Raw genomic sequence first — 23,347 nt, 5'->3', positions numbered from 1 at the left:
TTGGTTTATCAATTAATTATTATTTCAATACAAAGAAACGTTACTATCATTTTCCCCATTGGCACATGTAACTGTTTCTGTGGTTTTATAAGCCTCAGCAAAATAGTATTTTATAGAATTTAAAAAATGTAACTATATTATTCTTAATGTGAAAGTATAGGAATTTAAAATATATTAGCATTGTTTAGTTTTGATCTAAATTTTGTTTGCTAGGTAATGCACGCATTTTCATGATGTTATAACTGAATTCATTTCCTTTTTAGCCTAATATTATTGAGAATTATGAATGATCAACTGATGTTTCTGGAACGAGCATTTATTGATCCGTTAGGGTTACCGGACATGCCTTTCTACAGGTAAGGAGGAAAATAGCTCATTATAGTAGCATTTCTATTTTTTGCACTGTAGAAAAATTATAATTGATTTCTTGCAAGTAGAAAATGTTAAAATACTTATAGTATATGATATATTGTTTCTTCTTCATATAATATGGTAACTGTGTATCTTTCTTTTTAGTATCTTGTTTCTAATTATAAAAGAATATATGTTCATTGTAAGAAACTTAAAAGATCCAGAAAGTCACAAAGAGAAAATAAAAGTCTTCTCAATTTCATCAGTCAGATATAAAATCATGTTTATATTTTAATGTATGTCATTTTAGCCCTTCTCTTATTTTAAATATATTTGTGTTTATGTATACACATAAGACATAATGAATATACTGGTGGAAAACGTAGGTTTACAGTTGTAATACAAATAAATAATACAATAATTAATAAATAATAATATAATAAAAAACCTGTTTTACATACTCATAACTGTAAAGCTACTTTTTCCAACTCCTGTATTTATATATAAATATATACAATTTCTAATATAATATAATTTACTCGCTCTCTTAATGTTGACATTAGGTTTTGTTTTTCTAATTTTGACAGATGCAATTATTTCTGTCCCCAGGTTGGTCCTACTAAGTGTTGCAGAATGAATTAAACATTGGCCATCAGAAATGGCCCCATCTTTCCGATTAGAGATTATCAAAGGGTTGGAATTGGAAGTAAGGGCGTTTTCCAGACAGGGTGACTGGCTCACCAATGGCAGCATGGTTGTGCCTCTTTTCTTCTTTACTTTTTTACTTTGGAGCGTGTCCTTCCTTGCCAGGGCTGTCACAGAAACTGGCATAACTCTTTCAAATGAACATCACTTTCTGAGATTAAAGGTTACAGAATTGTTTTTAATGATGCTTCATACTTTAAGTGAGGCATTCTAACATGTTTGCATGAATTCTTGTTTAAAGAGAAGGAAAGACAAAATAGTAGGTTGGCTGGTCACAAATGGGACTTTAGTAGTTACCAGAGTTTGCTACATTTCGGGGGACAGAGTAACAGTGAAAAGTCAGCACTTATTTGCAATGTGCCTTGAGACAGATCACTTAATCTCTCAGGCCTCAATTTCCTCTTCTTTGAAGTACTAATATTAACTGTTTAGAATTTGTTTTTAAGGATTATGAAAATTATAGGTAAATTCTGTCAAGCGTGGTCCATAGTAGGTGACAAGCTGTTTTTGCTATCATTATTTTTGTTGCTTAGAACCACTCTAAGTCATCTGTTTAAAGTCAAAATGTAAGTAATTAATACATATTCCATAGACTAGTCTTCGGAGGTGATTGAACTTGGAAGTTGAGTTGAGAAGTGGCTTATTGAAATCATAAAATTAGAACTATGCGATCTAGGAATTGTAGCATGCTCCTGATTTTCTCTTGTATAATCATTGGGCAACTAATAGATGGCAAACTATTTTTCTCACCAACAGGCATGTCATCTATGCTCCAAGCAGCCACAACAAGTACGCGGGGGAGTCCTTCCCGGGGATTTATGATGCTCTGTTTGATATTGAAAGCAAAGTGGATCGCTCTAAGGCCTGGGGAGAAGTGAAGAGACAGATCTCTATCGCAGCCTTCACCGTGCAGGCGGCAGCAGGGACTCTGAGAGAAGTGACCTAAGGTGCTTCTGTCGAGAACCCACATTGAGTTGGTGTGTTCTGTCTCACAGAAAGAATCATCGTGGGTGTATTGACAAACCAAAAATTAAAGGTGTGCATCTTATTATTTGTTTTCTTCTCCTTATGGATCAAAAAAGAGAGGTAGCCCAGCCGGGCGTGGCTCAGCGGTTGAGCGTCGACCTAGGATCCAAGCGATCAGGGTTCGATTCCCGGTCAGGGCACATGCCCGGGTTGCGGGCTGCAGCCGATCAATGACTCTCTCATCATTGATGTTTCTATCTCTCTCTCTCCCTCTCCTTTCCTCTCTCTGAAATCAATAAAGATATATTAAAAAACAAACAAACCTTTTAAAAAAAAAAAAAGAGAGGTAGATGACTTTTATTCTATAATTACAGAAGGTTATTCTGAAGTTGAACTATGTGTTAAAATTAAGAACAGCCTAATATGTTAAAACTCTTATGTGGCATTATCAGGGAATCGAGCCTAATTCAGCACTCCAAATCTACTCCTGGCATCGCACACAAAGAAAACATCAGTTTGTCCCTGGCTGGCATGGCTCAGCGGTTAGATTGTTGGCTCACACAATGAAGGATCGCGGGTTTGATTCATGCTCAAGACCATGTACCTGGGTTGCAGGTTCTATCCTGGCCCTGGTCTGGGCACATGTGGGAGGCAACCAATCGATGTGTCTCTCTCATATCCATGTTTCTCTCTCTCTCTTCCTCTCTCCCCTTCCCCTTCCGCTCCTTCCCTCCCTTCCATTCTTTCTAAAAATCAATGGAAAAAATATCCTCAGAGGAGAATTTAAAAAAAAGAGAGAAAATGTCGGTTTGTGCAAGGGCACATGGGAAAATTCACAGGGCTGCTCCAAGCCAGAGGCCTCGAGCCCTGCCTGTCCCCTGAGGCTGAGAGGATACTATGTTATCACATTAGTTAGACAATAAGTATAATGAAAAATAATAAAGAAAATAACATTTGTAATCCCCCCAACCCCAATAACCAGATGAAGAAAATGAATACTACCAGTATCCTTGGTCCCCTCCGTGTACTGTTGGCCAGTGTGCCTTCCTCTTCTCCCAGAGATACTCACTTTCTTGAATTATATGTTGCTCTTTCCTGTTATTTATAATTTTACCACACATGGCTAGATCACTTATGTGTTTTTGGCTTTGTGTATTTTTTTGAACATTTTATGATAAATAAAATTATACCATGTACATTATTCTAGGACTTGACTTTTTTCACTAACATTTGAAGTTTGATCCATGCATTATTGTGGCTTTAGTTCACTAGATTTCGCTGACACAGGGCATCCACTTGCATGAATATAACATTTATTAGTCAAGGTCCAATGAAGACAGAGAAACCACGCAGAAACATAGATAGGGAAAATGAATATAAAGAATGATTGATCATAACAGCATTGTAGCAATGTGGCCCTGTCTGGTAAAAGGTCAAGAGAACTCTAGAGAGTAGAACAGCAGATACAAAGAGTGGTCACTGTCCCTAGGTCTGAGATGGAACAACCAATGAAGAGTCTTCCCCCACCCCATGGGCCTCCCTGACTATCAGAGAAGTAGCTGTGGTGCTGCACAAGAAAAACTTGCTATAAATCTGCTCCCTGGAGCTCCCCAGAGACTTATCTCTAGAGCACTGTGGGAAACTGTTTATAGGGAAGTGTCTTGCCAGAGGCATTCTACTTACAAAACCAGTGAAGGGCAATGTTGGAAGAAGCTCCTGCTGCTGGCTTTGCTCCCACCTGGAACTGCAAGAACCAGGTAAGACCTATTGTAGTTAATATATTTTAGGTTTATAATGAAGGATCACTGAAAGGCATACATAAAGTCACTTTATGTGGGCACAAAAATGTAAAATAAAATAATGGCATCAGACCAACTATTCTAATTACCAGCTAAAGGGATCTGTTGTTTCCTTAAATAGATTAAACAATTACGTAAATCCAATCAAAACGATTTAACTCATGTTTACACCTACCATAACCTATCTCTGGTTAGGAGTATAGTTCAAATCTTTAAGAAAATTCTTAGTCTTTGGAAATTCTAAAAAAGGGCTTAAGAATGAAATTCAGTCTTCCACAGGGTGGATGCACTGGTGAAGCCATATCCGATTCAGGGGCCAGGTGCTGGAGGGGCCATGTGGTGGCTCATTTGCATACATGAGCCACCTGCCAAGGGAGCACTTGGGAACAGGGAAGGAAAACACTTCCTTTCAGTGTCTCTCCATTGCCTTCTAGTCACAAAGTTTAACATCATGCCCCTTGGCAAGGAAAACATATTTAAAGTGTCCAGATCCATTTACAAAGAGCAGGCAATGAGTAAATTTGGAAGTATTGTAGTAAGTTGGATAACTGGCACATAAATTATATTTGTTCATTTTTCTGCTGGTGGGCATTTGCAATGTTTCCTGTATTTTGCTCTAAAAACATGTCTGCCAATACATTTATAATAATAAGGTATCACCCTAGCTGGTTTGACTCAGTGGTTAGAGCGTTGGCCCCCGGACTGAAGGGTCCCAGGTTAGATTCCGGTCAAGGGCATGCACCTCAGTTGCAGGCTCTGTCCCTGGCCCTGGTGGGGGCCCGTGTGGGAGGCAACCAATCAATGTGTCTCTCTAACATTGATGTTTCTCTCTCTCTCTCTCTCTCTCTCTCTCTCCCCCTTATACTCTCTCTGAAAAGCAATGGAAAAAATGGACTCAGCCTGTTCCATCACTGAATGTCCCTCTTGTAGGCAGGACCGGGGGGGGGGGGGGGGGGGGCGACCTCCTGGACCTTCAGGAGCAGGGCTGCCAGGCTGGAGTTAGGTTTCCTTGCTGGGCAAAAAGCAAAGCTGCCTGGCTCTGTGGATGCTTCCCTTTTAGACACTGAATGTCTCATTGGTGACTACATGTAGACTCAAGTCCCAAAGTCTTTTCCTGGATTTTCTGCTCTCTCTAAGATACCCAGAAGTTTAGCCTTCCCTGAGGTAGGGCAGATGAAGAAAATGATTCTCAATAATTTTAGAAATGGAATAGTATCTGAGAAGAATGAGTAAGTTGAAATTTGATAGAATTTTAAGTTTAGAAAAAAAGTAAGGCAACATTTCTTATATCCCCAAGAGAGTAGACTACAATGTATGCCCCATTAACTCAGAATGGGAGGATTCTGATGAAATATCTTGGATTAAAAGCTACTAATTTTGTAATGGTTGTGTGATGAACATTTGGCCCCAAATGCCACTGATGTCATTCTTTACAGGACTGACTTGGTGCAGATGCAAAAGCCTCAGCCAGTGAATCCTGAGTTCACTTTATGGTGCTTCTCTGGACTCCTAGACGTGCTGAACAACTACAGAGGTAAGAGCCAGCCCTGTGGCATCAGACCTCGATTTCTTTTGTGGTTCTTAGGAATGGAGGCTTCTATTTTAATTTTCTGTTCTGACGTGGAAGTAGTACATGACTTTCCAAAATTGTTCTTTCCCTCTTTATAGTCATATCACAATGAACAAGACTATGCTTTGCAACTTATAGTGTATTGAAAATACAAAGCAAGATACGGATTTTCAATTACATTTGAAATACATAGAGGAAGAGAAGAGCAGTGAGGTTGGTCATGTGGTTACGAAGAACGTTCTTTTGACAACATCTTCACCATTATTCCATAATGTTTAGAGGCCTCTGGGCAGGGAAGGTATATTTTTGGGTCAGTAATGTGGAACTGTATGCTTTCACTGTGTTTCCAAATATTATTATTTTTTAAAAATATATCTTTATTGATTTCAGAGAGAGGAAAGGAGAGGGAGAGAGAGAGAAACATCAATGATGAGAGAGTCATTGATCGGCTGGGGAAAGGATGGTGTGGGTTGTTTTGGTTTCCCCCTCACCTACCCCACCCTCACCTCCATGTGAAATGTTTGCAAACACGAATACAAAAAGTTCCAGCAAAGAATCGAATTTCCCTAATAAAGAATTGGGGGGGATAGGGTTAGATGGGATGCTAGCCATAGATGAGCCTGTTTCACTCCTTTTCCAGGAAAGTCTGTGAAGACTTATGAGAAAAAAGCTATGGATAGTTTTTGCTTGTGTTTTGTAGTGTTTGTGGGTTTTTTTCCCCTTCTCTTCTATTATAATCTTTTGTCCCCTCTTGGGGACCTCATTTTCTCTGGGCCTCACTGTATAGCTGCTCCCCCATAATTGACTTATTTATTCAACAATATTTCTCAGCACTCCCTGTCCTACTCTTTGTGTCTAAATCATAGTAGTTTGGGTTGGTTCTATAGCCTATGCTTTTAATAATTTTCCTAAACAGTCATGCACTCATTTGTTCAAGTACTTTTTTGATGCCTCTCATAGCCTCAGCCTGGTATTTCATGCTAGGGATGTGGCTCTGAAGAGGACCCACCTGGCCTTCCTTCTTGTAATTTGCAAACTAGGGGGAAACAACCCAAAAATCTGCTGCGAGTTTTACAAAAGGGGCAGTAAAACTGTCCTTGAGGGCATATTGTCAAGTGGCCTAATCTAGTTCCGTAAACTGAGAACTGACAGAGAAAGAGGATTCCCGCGGGCGAGAGGAGGGAGAGGATAATTCCTCACCACACTGGGTTTTGACAAGGACTTTCTGGAAGGAGAATTCTCTGTGCTTTGCACTTATCCATTTAACTAGATTTCCACACCCAAGTATTCTTTCACCTCAAGCAATTTCAGATAGTAAATGAAATGAAAGGTGCATATATCCTACAGAGTATAGCAAGAGATTCGTTTTATTAAAATAAAATAGAAAAGCAAATGTCCATACTTAAAACAGTAATATACCCCTTTAAAAAATAATTCAACAAATATATCTCCTGAAGGTAAAATGCAGTTAAAGACAATGGAGTATAACTGACTTTTTCCATTCAAGAAGTCACCCAGATATGAGCCCCTCAGCTATTGGAATTCCCAAGACCTTGGTGTGCTTTGTGACCTGTTTCTGATCATTTGGGTCCATAGCAAATTAAAGGTCTGAGAGGGAAAGAGAAGGAACGTGAGAGGAAATTACAGATGAGGGAACTTTGGGCAACATTAACGAAGCTTATTATACCACATTCATAATCTAAAAACACCCCTACCCAGCCCTGGGGTCTTTGGATATATTGGCGTATTAGTGGAGAGGTAGAGAAGACGTTGAAATGGTCATCCACTTTGACACATAGAAGTAGAAAGATCCCCTCAGAGTTGAGTCGCATAGTATCCCGATTTGCCCAGGATTCCTTGCACAGTCCTATAACCCAATTACAGGAGTCCCCCATATCCATCTCCCAGTAATGCTTGCCAGAAGTGAAGGTCTGAGCTCCCCAAGAAGGTGTAAACTCTAAACGGGCTGGGGTGCGGGGCCTGCCGTGATGGGGACGGCTGCATTGCAGGTATCTCAGTTCTTCAAGTAGGGGCGCTTGACACCGTCTTATGTTATGGTCCAAGGTAACGTACACTTCAGGAAAAAGAAAACAGTGAAGTCAAATTACAGAGCTTAAAAGTTCTGAGGGCCAAGCACAGTGATGTTCTGGAAAAGGCTTAACAGCCAAATCTCTGGAACAAAACGCAACGGTTTGTTTTGTGTGCTGGGAATACTCTCACCCCACCATGGCCACTTTCAAGGTAACAACCATTTAGGAGATGCTCATAAAATTCCAGAACATGTAATAATTCGTTTTCATGAATGAATCGGTACTGGATAGTTCCAGAACACGCCTTTATCATAGTGTCTATAGAGAGTATGTCACTGGAAATGCAGAGACAGATAAGCAAGAGCTTCCTGTCTATCTACAGAGCAAGTAAATCTCTAATCATACGACTAGATCAAAGTAAAATTTGAGAATACGTAAAGTTGTAAGATGTCAGATTCTGACTTAATTTTCACCAGCTCATTAAAAATTTGGGAGCTAGTTCATAGATGCCAAGTAAATAGCAAAATGGTCCTTAACTCACATAAGCCTTCTCATTAATCAACCACAACAAAATAAAATAAATATAATTACAGTAACAAATATGTTATATATTATATTTAAAATATATTATTATTATTATTTCCTAAATAGTGGTCGCTTTGCTCAAGATATCAGGGCATAACATTTAAATAAACAAAGATAAAATTAACTGGAAATCCATATGTGTCTTTTTTTAGAAGTGGTTTCTTCCAGAATTTCTAAAGTTGCACCATCAAATCCGAATCTCCTCCTATCCCAGGCCAGCTTCTCCTTTGTCTGCCAGCCTCACTCTCTACATTTGTCTCAAGTTGCCCTCCACATAACAAATCCTGTTCCATTTGTTTTGTGGTTATACTTGTTGTTTATAAGCATATTTTTATGCTTTTTAAAATCTTGTGATTTTTAAGTACACTTATTAAATATTTAAATCACATTAAAGTGCTTCTAAATATCTGAACATCTACATATAATCACAGTTAACCACTAAACACTGAAATACACTGAATGAATATTCAGTGTTACATACCAGAGAACTTTTTTCAAAACTCACTGAAAGTAATCACATAACAAACTGTGATATTTGACTGTTCTTGACAGGCTTCAATTAGCTTTTTCTGACAGTTAATTCACAATGAATGATACAGTTAGTTATAAGGGTTTGCATATTTATCTGCTCCCCTGGGGGGAAAAAAAAAAATAGAGCAATGAAGAGAGGTCACCTCCACGAGCCTGTTCCCGTGGGCAATGTTCCTGCCGCCACAGCAGGTGCTGGCTCTCGCCTCGGAAGTGCTGAAGCCTTTGCACCACCCCAGCGACGGCCCAGGCGGAGAGCTGCGGGCCCCAGGCCGAGGCACGCACAGCTGCACTGGGCGACCCCTGCGGAGACGGGCTCAGGCTCCCGCTCCTGACGCGCTGAAGGCGCTTCCTCGGAACCCTCACGTTAGGGTTCAAGGGCATGAGTTTAACTCCGGGACCTGAGGAACACTGCAGCTGCCATTATATTTCATAACCTGCTTCCCCGCTGTTACCACAGCAATCCCAGCGGCTCGTATCTCCTCATTCATAAAATATCCATTTCCTCCTCCCTCCCGGCTTCCCTAGCGGAGCCCACACAGCAATTCTCACCGAATTCCTGAAACCCCGTAGGCGCCAAGGTTTTGAAAAGTGCCGCCTTGGTCTTAGGGAGCCTCAGCTCTACCGTGGGCTCTTTCTTCGGGATTCTCTCTGGCCTCTTCTCACCTTCCTTCCTCCTGCTGTCTCTCTAACCTTATTGGCCTTTCCCATGTTAGACCTGAAATTGTCCTCAAATAATGAGGATTTGGAAAATTACAGGCAAGAAAAACAGCTGTTTTCTTGCAAGTCCTGCATTAAACCCTTGCAACTAAAACCATGCCCCTCAATCCTTACTTTTACCTAAGCACGGTCACTGTAAAGCCTGGCAGCCTTTACAGGTAAGGAGGCAATAAATACAGGCAGAAGGAAACTTCTCATGGAAAGTGTGGGTCCTTCTCAGCAGAAAGAGCCTGACCTGGCACAATCACCGTGGCTTGACTGGAGGGGAAAACGTACCTTGTCACTGTGTTTCCTGACTCCTGGAAAGAGAAGGAGAGGAAGGCTTGCTTAGCTGTCAGCACAAGGTGGCTCTCCTGTTTAGTCTAGTTTGAGGATATGAAATTGGACCGGAAAATTCAATATCTCCAAGCTCTCTTCCTTTGGCAAATTCATTTGTCATTCTCTTTAGCCTTATAAAGGTGAAACTCAGCCTCACATACAGTTGGTAAAGTCATGGTCTTGATAAAATTTAATATCAGAAGATGTTCTTAAGGGGAACATCTGGCTGTGCTTTGTTGCAATCTACAGCCAGATTCACAGAGTTTTCGCCAAAGTTCTTATAAGGGTGTGTGAGCTCCAAATCTAGACCTTCAAAATAGAAAGAATGAAAATTCCCACAAGTCCATATATTGGCGAATCCAGAAACAAAACTCAAATATCTGTTCATAAATTGTCCTGCTGCAATTGGTCAGAAGAATTTAGAAGGAAATGACAGAAGAATTTAGAAGGAAATTTTTTCTGGACCTATTACTGGAAACTTTTCACATAGTATTTCTTCTCCTAGATAAGGCAACCGACCCTGGGTCACCAGGTTATACTGGATGAGCAAAGTCTGCCATCATAAAGTCAGAAGAGGCAGACAAATAACAGAGGTCAAAGAGGACAGATTTCAGTGGGTAGCAACGATTTCCAAGCAGGCTGGTGTTCAGACCCTGCCATCCTTCCCAGCCCTTACCTGGAGCAGGTCCACATCTGCTTTACAGCACAGTTCCTTCAGCTCCACATATATTCTTCTCAGGAGTTTCCCAACATGACTCATTCCGGTTATATTTGTCTTGAGTTGCTGGTAAAACATGCTGCCTTCCATCGCCAGGCTCTAAGTGTTTCTGCAGTTCCTCCTGGAGGTATCGATACACCTTAGGATATTCGGCCCGGATCATCACCATCCGCAGGTTTACAAAGCCCTGCAGTGACATCGAGTTATTTAGACCATGTGTCTGCATCGGTGTTCTCTTCCCTTGTCATCTGTTGTCTAGGTGCTATACATAGTACACTTGTATTCTGTTGGGGCTGCTATGACGAAAACCCCAGAGACCGGGCAGCTTTTAAACAACAGAGATTCACTCATTTCTCACAGTTCTGTAAGCTGGGAAGGCCAAGATCAGCGCGGACAGATTCAGAGTCTGGTGAGAGGCCGCTTCCTCAATGGTTAGCTTTCTACTGTGTCCTCAAATGGCAGCAGGGGCAAGGGACTTCTCTGGGGCCCCTTCTATAAGGACATTTATCCTACTTATAAGGATTCTGCCCTTATGACCTAGTAACCCCCAAAGGCCTACCTCCTAATATCACCTTGGGAGTAGAATTTCAGCATAGGATTGGGGGGAGGGGGGTAACAATGTTCAGATCACGGAAGTACCACGTACAGCTTTATGCCTTTCCACTTTAAAAAATATATATGTTTTTATTGATTTCAGACAGAGGAAGGGAGAGGGAGAGGGAGGGAAACATCAATGATGAGAGAGTCATTGATCGGCTGCCTCCTGCACACCCCCTCTGGGGATCGAGCCTGCAACTCGGGCATGTGCCCTGACCAGGAATTGAACTGTGATCTCCAGGATCACAGGGCCATGTTCAACCGCTGAGCCACACCAGCCAGGCTATACCTTTTCTCTTTTAAAAAAACATGCATTTTGTTTCTTTCTTTCCCTTTTGCCTCCCTTCCTTCCTTATCATTTAGTTATTTCCCTGCACCATTTTTTGCAACTACTTTCCCTCAAATTCCAATTTTCATAAAAAAAATAGAAACTTAAGATCAACTTTTATATTGTTTTCTAGAATTCCTTGGTAACTCTAAATCATAATCTGTTCTCCTCCATACTCATACTCACAAACTGAAGTCCTGCTGTCAGCAAACAGCGACAATTGACTTCCTCAGGAAAAAGAAGACATCAGACATGATCTTTTAAAATCGCCCCAATTTCCAAAACAATGTTTTTACCAATGATTAGCTCTGCCTGCCTGCTTAGTACCTGGGGCTACACCTCCCTCCTCCTGCTGGGCCATCCTGCCTTGTCCCCTTAAAGATACTGCTCTCTGGATTACTATCCCACAATATTCATTCTCTTCTTTGCCTGCCTCCCTTTGTCTCTGTCTCTCTGTCCCCTCTTTCTGTGTGTCTGTCTCTGTTTCATGCTCTCACTCAATCACTTTTTCACACACACTTTTCCCTTCTTTTCACACAGTCCTTAAACATGTGTAAATTTACCTGATTATTTTTGGGAAACCCAAAACTAACCATCCTTGTTCTAATAACTTTATTTAGCTTCTATGCTGACACTTTTATCTCCATCAAAGCCAGATTTATTGATCAATTCTGATCAAATTCACTGTGCCCATGCATCCAATTTCAATATTTATCCAGGCGAGGACTCCTTCCTTCCATATTTTAACTCACCAAGAGCCTTCTTTATTTAAATCCAAGTAATTGCATTCATTCTTACATTGCTTCACCCTTCTTCCACCTTTGACACTACTCGCTGCTCATTCCTTTGACTAATACCTTTTGTTAACTCTGCTCTAGAAAGATGCATTCTCAGGGGGCTGCTGGCTCACCCGACCTCCAGGAGCTCTCCCCTGAAGGAACCTTCACATGGGTCTTCCCTGACCACCATACATTCCCCAAACCTGAACTCTTTATACTCTTTCTCTGCTTTAAATTTTGTCACAAGCACTTCACAAATGTCATGTATTACAAATTTTACTTTTTTCCTTGTGGGAGTGAATTCTCTCACTAGATTATAAGCTCCTGAGGTCAGCGATTTGTTTCCGTTTTTGTCCATTTCTGTACCTCTGTGTTGGCCTGGGACAGTGAGCAATACCGCATGGGCCCGCATGTGAATGAATGATTCATTCTGAAATTCATCGTGAGTGACCAAGATAACTTTGATATTCCCCTTTGGCCTGTCTAATGAACCACTGTTCTCTAACACTGCCTGTTTATGTCTCCTTCAGAAGTGCTTGAGTGCTTTGAAGATAAAAATGTAGCTGACTTCCTCAGTTTCAGGTTCTCAATTCATTTTCGTGAATCGGTGAATAACACAATCCAAAATCCTTAGCTAGGCATTCACACTCTTGACCTAGCCAGGATTAAATTTCTAGCCATCCCTCTCATCACTTCCTGCCTCAAACCGTATGTACTAATCAATAGGAGCTACTGGCAGGTCCCAAACAATTCCATGTCTCACTTTTAGCTTTCTTGGCCCTTAGATCTTTCTGCCACTAATGGCAGAAATTAACAAATTCTGCTAACACATTACTAATGAATTTACAAATTCCTCTAACACAGTAGCATCAGATTGATTTTTACTTGTTTACGATGCTTTTCTTAACATTTAAACTTCACTAAACTCCTATAGAACTCTTATTTTTACCTCCATCCCAGTGATCATTGCATTCTGTTTGTGACAGTGCAGTTCCTTGTCCCTGCTGATGTATTTGTGGTAGATATTGCTTTATACAAAAAAAATGGGGGAAAATCTTTTAGATACATATTGAGTTCAACATGAGATCCTACACTAAAGGACATGTTTCTCTATAAAGAAACATATTGCTTTTTTTCTCATCAATCATCAAGGGACATTATGACTTAATTTAAGTTCTTCCACTGTGAGTTACCATATCTGTCCCAAGAGGGTCCCAGGGGAAACAGGGCCTACTGCTTACCTCCCATTCTCTGATTATCTTGGTCTCTTTGTTTAGATTTCTCTGATTTTTCTGTTTATTTTTCCAAATAGACTTCATTTGCATCAGAATATTCTCCTGCAAAAGAACTATAAATATGAGCACTAAAAAAACAGCAGTACATTTCAGATACAGTAGTCCCCCATTATTTGTGGGTTTGCTTTCCATAGTTTTATTTACCCAAGGTCAACTGCAGTCTGAAAATATTAAATGGAAAACTCCAGAAATAAACAATTGTTAAGTTTTAAGTTGTGTGCCATTCTGAGTAGTGTGATGAAATTTTGCTCCATCCCACCTGGGATGTGAATCACCCCTTTTTCTGGGGTATCCACACTGTATGTAGTACTTTTTGTTAATCACTTAGGAGCTGTCTTGTTTATCAGATTCACTGTCATGGTGTCACGGTGCTTGTGTTCAGGTGACCCATGTTTTACTTAATAATGACCCCAAAGCACAAGAGCAGTGATGCTTGCAATTTGGATATGCCATCAAGAAGCCTTAAAAATGTATGTATGTATAGGGAAAAACACATAGTATGTATAGAGTTTGGTACTATCTGTGGTTTTTAGACATCCACTGGGGTTTTAGAACATATCACCCTCAGATAAGGTGGGCTGACTGTACGTGGGAAAGAGATAAGGGGATAGATATGAGACAAGTAAACAGGAAAAAGAGCAGAACTGTCATTGATTTTCCTTGGAACAGTGATGAACCAAAAATAGAGTTCCTGCATTTGAAAAACGTATCCATTATCTGAGGAATCTGGCACTTGCACTGTATGTAATTTGGTCAAGTTTCAGAAGCAAATCTTGCTTCATATATAATTTTGAAAAGTTAGCCCTGTTTTCCTAAGGACCTCTTAGAATTCATTGACTAGTGTTTCTACGTCTGCCGTCATTAGGCCAGGCTCACTGTACTCATGGCTATAGCAGCCCATGGCTGTCACTGCGACTAGATCTACCTACCACGTCACTTACACTGAAACACCAGACCCCAGTCCTCATCACCTTCACCCCCTTCTCTCCCTCAGCCCAACAGAATTGAAGTTAAAGGGAGCAGGGGCGCTCGCCTACTTTCTCCACTGCTTTAGCTCCAGTTTTTTTAGAACAGTCCCTGGAACATGGTGCCCAGAAATTCTATTTACTTATTGCAGGAAGAAGAAGAATCAATGTATGCTCCCCCTTGCCCAGGAAACACGGGGTCTTCCACATCTCAAAGGGCGCCTGGGGCGCCGCTTACCCTGTAGCGCCCAGCAGCCTGCTCTGCTGGACAGTGTCCGTGAGTCACATGCACTGGGGAATAACAGCAGAGGAAGCACAGCAGGCTCTTGTCAACTGGGCAGAAGATGTCCTTCATTGCTTGGTGTGTCCTACAGATCTGCTCGGCAGAGCTTGGTAACGGGCGGAAAAATGACTCTCGTTTCTTGGCAAACATAGTGCTCCTGAAGTCCATTTGCTGTGATACTGACCCGCACACAGGGCAGCGAACAGGAGCTCGGGTATCTTCCCACAAGAGGCAAAGGCAGGGGGCGCAGACGGTGTGCCCACAGGTAATGGTGACAGGGTCCGTGATATAGTCCTCACAGATGGAGCAGATGGTCTCACCAGGGGGACAGTGCCTGGGAGCAGAGGCCATGTCTCTGAGGGAATGAAAGAAAAGTGTTCTTTACCCCTGCGCACGTGAGTTGACTTGAAGCCTCTCACCAACATCCCTACGCGCTGCGGCAGGACAGGTGGTTTTGAATGGGATGGGGAGCCACAGAGGGTCCTGCAGGCTGATAACAAGCGTTACCGTTTGCCAAGCTCGGCCTGCAGCACTGCTGCTCAGTTTCTATTAGAAATCTAGTATTTTTTGTATGTTATCTTTTTTCCAAAGACAAAGAAATCAGAGGTCTTGGCCTCATTCTTAGTCACAGACAGTGGGTCCTATTTTCTCCAAAACTATCACACTTTTTTCCTCTCTGATTGGTAAGCACACACTATGTGCTCCAATGCTGGCCAATGAAATAAGAAAGTAAGACTCCTAGGAGAATTCTGTAAACCGTTTTCTCGCTCCAGAAGAGATGCACGGAAGAAAAAAAACTGTGCTTCTAGACATTATTTGAATATAATGCCCATTTGCATAGACATTGTGTGGTCTCAATACGAATTAGCACAAGGACAAAAGTCAATATTCTGAGGATAAATCTATTTCAAAGGTAATGACTTAGCCTCAGAGCAAATGGATTGAGAAAGATACGCACCCTAAACCAAAGAAAGCTGGAGTAGCTACATTAAGTTTAGATAAAGTAGGTGTACAGACAAGGAAGATAATTAAGGATTAAGAAAATAGCACATAATGATAGGGAGGTCAATTCTCTGAGAGTACATAAAAATCCCACATGTGTATGTATGAAACAAAAATTTTTATAGTACATGAGGCAAAAACTGATATATATATGTATATGTATATATATATATATATATATAAAGATAAAAAGACAAGTCCACACACTTTTTGAAATCTCAACTTTTTAAATCTTCACCCAAGGATATGTTTTTTAAAAATTGATTTTTAGAAAGAGAGGAAGGGAGAGAGAGAGAAACATTGACAGGAGAGAGAAACATTTGATCTGTTGCCTTCTGCACACACCCCCATCAGGGATCAATCCTGCAACCTAGGTATGTGCCCTGACCAGGAATTGAACCTGTGACATTTTGATATATGGGACGATTGCCCAACCAACTGAGCCATGGAGCCAGGCTCAACATTTTTCTCTCAGTAGTTAATAAGGCAAGTAGGAACAAAACTTGTAAGGTTAGAAGTACCCCAAAGAGTATAATCAATTGACTTAATTGACATTTAGAAATCATTTGACTACAAAACAGCAAAATATAATTTTTCCCAAGTATTCATGAAACATTAATTAAGATAGATCATATTCTGGGCCATAAAACAAACCCTAACAAGTTTAAAAGAATAGAAAAAATTCAATGTATTATTACTGTATAATATAATGGGACTTAGGTAAATGATATCAGAAAAATTCCCAAATACTGAAAATTTTAAGAACAAAAACAGCACAACTGTAAATATTCAATGGATCAGAGAATATGTTAAGCTCAATGAAAATAGTAATACAACATATCAAAATTTAGGATGCAGCTAAATGAGTTCTTAGAGGTAAAATTATATTAAATGCACATATTAGGAAACCATTCTTGTAAGATTCACCTTAAGAAATGAGAGAACTAAAAGCAAATTAAATATAAAGCAAACAGAGGGAGAAACTAATAAAAATTACACTAGAATCAAGAAAATAATTGCCCAGCCAGGTGTGGCTCAGCGGTTGAGTGTCGACCTAGGATCCAGGCGATTGGGGTTCAATTCCCAGTCAGGGCACATGCTCAGGTTGCGGGCTCAATCCCCAGCAGGGGGCATGCAGGAGGCAGCCGATCAATGACTCATCATTGATGTTTCTATCTCTCTCCCTCCTTTCCTCTCTCTGATGTCAACTGATTTCACTCCATGGGGATCCTCTCTTGCTCTCTTTCCCTCAATCCCTCTCTTAGTGTATATAAAAGTATTCTTACTAGTCAATCCCATTTTTTTGGCTAATTTTCTTAGTAATATTTCCTCCAATGGAACATGAAATTTTTAAAAAACCTATGCCAAATATATTAAGAAATAGTAACAAAATTGTTAGCAAAAACTATTTCTGTATTATAGGTTAAAATAATTTCATATAAATTTTTTATTTTTTATTTTAAAAATTTTTCAAGTAGCAAAACTGTACATATGGCTTTATTAGGAGAGTACAGGTAGACTGCTGTTGCTGTGGTATCTCCATAGACCTTTGAATGAACAATAGTGAAGCGTTTTCCATTAACAGAAGTAAAGGTCAACCTGCCACAGTTCTCTGGAGAGGAGTCTCCAGATACAGAGGACTGTTCTTAGTCCAGCTCTACTTATTTGAAGCCTTTCTCATAACTGCTGTCACCATCGAGATAACCTCAGGGAAGGCTGGCCCACATTAACATGCTTCTTGAACCCTGGTCCTGTTTCTTTTCAAACACAAGTCAAGAGATGAGGCCAGGGCTCTGATTAAAGGCTTTATTAAAGGCTTTAGGAAAACTACAGGGAGAGAAAAGCAAACAGTAACCAGAAGCAAGGTAATCCTGATTCATACAACTCACTTTCCTCACCTTCCGGTTGGTGCTTCTCCTCAAGGAACCTCAGTTGCCTGATCCTGTTTGCCCTCAGCACCCAAAAGTGATTCCCTGTATCTCTGCCCAGATGGTCCAGATTCAGGAAGGGGTGGAGACAGAGGAAGAAGAAAGGCTCTTCCCTTCCCATCTGTGCTGAGTTTCCTTTCTGAGAAGGGATCCTTTTCAGAGATCAACATCAACACCAACCTGGTAGGTGCATCAGAATCACCTGCAGGTCTTGTTAGGACACAAATGGCTGCACCTCAACCACCGAGATTCTCTAGGTCTGGGGTGGGCCTGAGAGTTTGCATATCTAACAAATTATAAAATGCTACTGTTGGTGTTGGCACCCGGACCATATTTTGAAAATCTCCGACTTAACTCAATGTTCATTAAAGATGATACTTTAGGTTGTACAAGAATGGAAAATTTAAAAAAAATACAATTTGCCCAGTTGGCTGTGGCTCAGTGGTTGACCATCGACCTAGGATCCAAGAGATCGGGGTTCGATTCCTGGTCAGGGCACATGCCTCGGTTGCGGGCTTGACCCCCAGTGGGGGGCATGCAGGAGGCAGCTGATCAATGACTCTCTCATCATTGATGTTTCAACTCTCTCTTCCTCTCCCTTCCTCTCTCTGAAATCAATAAAGATATATTTTAAAAAACAACAACAATTCAATAGCACAAGGATGGAGGCCCAGGCTGTGGACTTGCTGCTGAAGCTTCTTAAGGTCTGTAGTGGGGAGAAGGGAGCGGTAGATTTGCAGCCCTTTGGCACAGAGCGGCAGTGCCTTGGGAGGGCTGCAGGATGGCTGCTGCGCAGTGCCATGGGTTTCAGGACCCAGGACATCAGGCAACAAGATACAGGCCTGACATCTGGGGATCCAGGTGGCGCCACCTTTGGACCATTTTTTCCCCTATGCCATCCCCACAGCCAGGAGGTGGTCAGGAAATGTGTCCTCACTACAAGGATCCTCAAAGTGTGGTTCTGAGAACCCTGGGGGTCTGTGAAGTCAAAGTTATTTTTATAATAATATATAAACATTATTTGCCCTTTGGTCTAGATGGTTTTATAAATGTTATTTTAAGTTATTTAATGAATAATATTTTATTATTTTTCAGTTTAATTTCTAATGTGGCATCACCTGACAACCCCATAAACAAAAAGCTTTTGGGGCCCATAATAATTTTCCCAGGTAGAAGATAAGGAGAGTAAAGCTTCTCACCTCAGAAAACTCAGTCCCATCGAGTGTGTCCTCCGTAGTCCAATCATCTCGTTGCTTATTCCAAGAGCCATAATTGCATGGAGTTTCTCTGCGGGGAGATTTGGGGTATGGAGGAGAGCCAGAAGGTCTGCACAATATCTCTTCTTTCCGACACATCCTATTTTCTTTTGAGGAAGGAAGGAAAGAAGGGAGAAAGAACGAAAAGGGCAGGGAGAAGAGCCCTTGGACTTGACACAGACCCAAGGGCCCTGCTGGGAAGCCCTCCGCCCCACCGCTCAGCGGCCCCGAGGCAGGTGTCCCCCGAGGAAGACGGGCCGGGGCTGCGGCCCTCACGCTCAGCGGCACCTTCACTGCTGGCGTCTGGGCAGCTGCCGCCCCCTGCCCTTTCCCCAGCGCCTCCCTTCCCCCTGACCCCCGTGAGGCATGAGAATGGCCCCGCAGCCTCTGCGGCCTCTGCCCCGGAGCCTGCGGGCCCTGCTCCCGCGCCAGCCCTTCCTGCGGGGCCCTTGCTGACGGAGGCTGCTCGTCTGGCCTCAGGACCTTGGGGCCCGGGCCCCGTTCACGCCCGTGTTCTCACGCTTAGCATAGGTCCCCGCTCTGCAGGCAGCACACTCCTCGGGGGACAGAGCCCTGAGCCGGTGCCCAGGCCCACCCTGCACTGTCCCTGCAGCTCCTGGGCCTGCTGCTGGACGGCGGCCTCTGGCCCCAGGGGCCCGCTGCCAGCGCCTGCAACCTCCACCCTGCGCGCCCTCGGGGCAGGCTCGCAGCTCCCCGCTCGCCCACCAGTCCTGGTGGAACTTCTGGTATTCGTGCATTGGGGGCTTCTTGGGCTCTCCAGGCAGCTTCAACTCAGAAAAACGGGTTTCTGGGGGAGACTTCACGTCTGTCGCATTTCCCTGAACCTTCTTTTGGCCTTTGGTTGGGCTCCTTCTGGGGACGACAGATGTCCTGGAGTTCTGGACTAGATCAGGGTGGCCCTTGTTAAACTGAGCCAGTTTCTCCTCAAACTCCCGTTTCTCCTTCTGGAAATCTTGAATATGTTTTAGCTTTTTCTGTTCTGGGAGCTCCCTGTATTTCTCAGACAGGACCTTGGTCAGCTCCTGGTTCCTGAGTTTGGGGTGCATTTGGGAGTACAGGAGCCGCTTCTCCTTGTAGGAACGGAGGTAAGCAGTCAGGGGCTTCTTGGGCATGTCTGGATGTTTCTTGAGTTTTTTACTTTTGTGGGAGTTTTTAACATGTTCCTTAGCTTCCAGGACTAATTCTTTCGAAGTGTGAACTTTTCTCAATTTATAAGAAATTTCTAACTATTTGAGTTTGCACATTTCTCCAGAAAAATCTTTAAAAGCTACTTTCCCCCAGTCTGTCTGTGCCTGGGTTGTTTTAAATGTGTAGTTGTCATTGGGTGGAATGTTATTCTTCATGCGTTCCAGTAGTTTTACAATGCCTTCTCCACACCAATTGTCTTCGCTGTTAGGCAATGCCATCTCTGGGTCTTTGGGTCACCTACATGGTCCTGGCAGTTTAGACACCTCAGCAGGATTTCAAACTTCTTCACTCTCAATATTTCCCTGGTGAATTATTTCCAGATGTGTGATTCTATGTTTCTGTAGAGAAAAGTTACTCTTTGATGCAATACATGAGATAATCACACGCCACATAGGCTGTGCAATTGTAAACTTAATTTACAAATGAAAACTGGCCCAACTTGGAGGTGAGGTTAAGAAAAACTTCAAGATGCTTCATTTGAAATATTAAAAATCCTCAAGCTAAAAATAAATAAATGAAAAGGAAAAAAGAAAAGTCCCCAAGCTCCATCCTAGCGTGCCTTCCCATCAGACTTACCACTGTGTGTCTCAACTACAGATGAACAAAACAAATGACCAGCAACTCACTCAACAGGCAAAAGATGAGAGAAAAGATTGGGGAGTTAAAAATATTAAAGTGAAAGAGAAATGCTTAAAGAGGAAAGGACTTTAGAACAACACTGAAATACCACTATACGTCTATTAGAATGGCCAAAATCCATGCTGTGTACCCTATGTTATCTGTAACATAACCCAGATATTAGGCACTTAATATCTGGGTTATGTTACAGATCAACTGTCCTGGTATCACAGTGTTTGTGTTCAGTGAACTCTTATTTTACTTAATAGCCCCAAGCCCAAGCATAGTGATGCTACAATTCATATGTGTCAAATAGAAACCATAAAGTGCTTCCTTTAAGTTAAAAGGTGTGTACATACAGGAAAAATCATAGGTTATATAGGAATTCATTACTTTTCAAGGTTTCAGGAATCCACGGGTGGGTGTTAGAATGTGTCGCCCTTGGGATTCCGTGATGGTGGCAGATTAAGTGGAAGCTACACTGACACTCTCCCGGGACCAAACTGGAATTACAACTAAAATATAGAAAAACCATCCTGAATAATCATCTGAAGACTAGCTGCAGAGCACCCTCATAACCAAGGACGTAAAGTGGAGACCACATAGAGACTGGTAGGAAGTGTGGAGGCAAGAGAGGGCCGGCTGGGCTCCCACAGGCAGCCGCTGAAGGTCTGGAGGGAGATCTCAGCTAGGGGGGGTTCCCACTGAGAACTCTGGGGTCTAGATCCCCAGCACCAGAACTGAGAAAGGTGCCCACATAACATCTGGCCGCGAAAAACAGCAGGATTTCTGTCTGACAGGGAGAGATGGCTGGAAATACAGGCACCCTCTTAAAGGGCCAACACACAAAAGTTTTGTGTGCAGCCACTCACCTTGGCCTCTGGCGGAGGGAGGGCAGACTGGACTAGAGCTGTGTGGAGAACCTAGGGGTACTGGCTCTGGGGATAGAGCTAGGAGGGCGCCCATCTGGATTCCTGTGCTGAGTCATTACCCCATACTCCAGAGGACATATTTCTCAGGCAAATCTTTACTATCCAGGCAGCTTTTGCCTGGGGGTGGCGGGGTGGAAGAAGCAATTGCCCCACCCATTGGAAAACCTCCTGCCCCACTCTGTCTACAGCCTGAATCTCATTAACAGACTCATATTAATCAGCCTGCAGGCAAAGGCGGTTCTCTGGATGCTTTGAGTCTTAGCCAGATCTGCATCAAGTCTGGAAAAACAGACTTGATCCTGTCCAAATGCACACAGCCCCAACAGAGAGAGCCACAAGCTATGGAACATTGATAGCTCCAAATAGGGTACCCAAGGCCAGTCACAAACAGCGTCTGACATTGGCCTGCATCAGAGACCATCAAAAAAGACTGGGGGTCCTAGCAGATCTACCTAATAAATAGAAACAAGCCCAAACAGGCACCCAAAATGGGGAGACAAAAACAAGCCCCAAGTGAAAAAATAAGGGAATTCTCCAGAAGAAGAGCTAAATGAAATGGAGATAAGCAATCTATCAGATATAGAGTTCAGAATACTGATTGTAAGGATGTTCAGCAGCATAAGAAAAGATATGGAAACTATGAAAGAAATTAAGAATGATATAGCAGAAATAAAGGATACACTGGAAGGGATAAACAGCAGATTAGAGGAAGCCAAGGATCAGTGAATTAGAAGATAGGGTAGAAAAAAGCACTCAATCAGAGAACCAGAAAGAAAAAACAAAAAACAGGAGGACAGTCTAAGGGAGCTGTGGGACAACATGAAACATAACAATATTTGCATCGTAAGAGTGAACCAGAAGATGAGGAAAGTGAGCAAGGGTTAAAGAACCTGTTCGAAGAAATAATGGCAGAAAACTTCCCTAACCTGGTGAAGGAAAACGTCACACAAGTTTAGGAGGAACAGAGAGTCCCAAGCAAGAACTCAGAGGCCCACTCTCAGACACATCATAATTAAAATGCCAAGAATTCAAGACAAAGAGAGACTCTTAAAGGCAGCAAGAGAAATGCAAGTTGTTACCTACAAAGGAGCTCCCATAAGGCTGTCAGCTGATTTCTATAGGCCAGAAGGGAATAGCATGAAATATTCAAGGAAATGAAAAGCAAGGATCTGAAACCACGGCGACTCTATCCAGGAGGCTATCATTCAAAATAGCTGGTAAAATAAAAAGCTTCCTACACAAAAAAATAGCCTAAGCGAGTTTATTACCACCAAACCAGCATTACAAGAAATGTTAGCCCGGCCAGGTGTGGCTCAGCGGTTGAGCATCGACCTAGGATCCAGGCTATCAGGGTGCGATTCCCAGTCGGGGCACATGCCCAGGTTGCTGGCTCAGTCCCCAGTCAGGGGTGTGCAGGAGGCGGCCGATCGGTGACTCTCTCGTCATTGATGTTTCTGTCTGTCTCCCTCCCTCTCCTTTTCTCTCTCTGAGATCAGTGAAGATATATTTAAAAAGAAAAAGAAATGTTAAAGGGGATGTTGTAATAAGAAGAATGCTTGGTAGAGCTTCCTTTTGAAGCCATCTGGACCATGACTTTTGTTTGCTGGGAGTTTTTTGATTACTGCTTCGATTTCATCAGTTGTTGTTGGCTTATTCAGGTTTTCTGAATTCTTCCTGATTCAGTTTTACATGGTCTTGCTCATATGTGAAATCTAATGAACAAAATAAACTGATGAACAAAATAGATCCAGAGACATAGAAGCATGGAACAGATTGATGAACCTCAGGGGGAAAGCGGGGGTGGGTGAGTGGGTGGGAAGATATTAATCAAAGAACTTATATGCATATATGCATAACCCATGGAC

At 42.2% G+C, this 23,347-nt stretch overlaps 2 protein-coding genes and 1 pseudogene across 3 annotated transcripts in view; 1 reads left to right on the top strand and 2 right to left on the bottom strand.

Moving 5' to 3' along the window:
• The window catches only part of FOLH1 (folate hydrolase 1), a 46,297-nt gene extending 44,193 nt beyond the window's left edge, over window positions 1-2,104 (top strand). The window contains exons 18-19 of the mRNA XM_081154288.1: window positions 264-356; window positions 1,813-2,104. Coding sequence (XP_081010414.1) covers window positions 264-356; window positions 1,813-2,002 — 283 coding nt within the window. The 3' untranslated portion in view covers window positions 2,003-2,104. The remainder of the gene's footprint in view (window positions 1-263; window positions 357-1,812) is intronic.
• Window positions 2,105-6,971: 4,867 nt separating this feature from the next.
• On the bottom strand, window positions 6,972-14,888 carry LOC308564982 (tripartite motif-containing protein 77-like; the record flags this gene model as incomplete). Its single annotated transcript, XM_081153697.1, has 5 exons — window positions 6,972-7,465; window positions 8,681-8,886; window positions 10,275-10,477; window positions 13,236-13,331; window positions 14,493-14,888. The coding sequence occupies 5 exons, from the start codon at window positions 14,886-14,888 to the stop codon at window positions 6,972-6,974; spliced, it is 1,395 nt and encodes a 464-aa protein (XP_081009823.1).
• A 4,311-nt stretch (window positions 14,889-19,199) lies between these two features.
• Window positions 19,200-22,249, bottom strand: LOC308564981 (upstream-binding factor 1-like protein 1 pseudogene; annotated as a pseudogene). The gene is made up of 2 exons: window positions 20,760-22,249; window positions 19,200-20,711 (listed from the first exon to the last, which is right to left on the bottom strand). The product of its transcript is annotated as an upstream-binding factor 1-like protein 1 pseudogene (transcript).
• Between the last annotated feature and the right edge of the window lie 1,098 nt (window positions 22,250-23,347).

The sequence above is a fragment of the Miniopterus schreibersii genome (assembly GCF_964146895.1).
Source record: "Miniopterus schreibersii genome assembly, chromosome: 12".
Classification (NCBI taxonomy): domain Eukaryota; kingdom Metazoa; phylum Chordata; class Mammalia; order Chiroptera; family Miniopteridae; genus Miniopterus; species Miniopterus schreibersii.
This window is presented reverse-complemented; position numbering and strand designations above follow the sequence as displayed.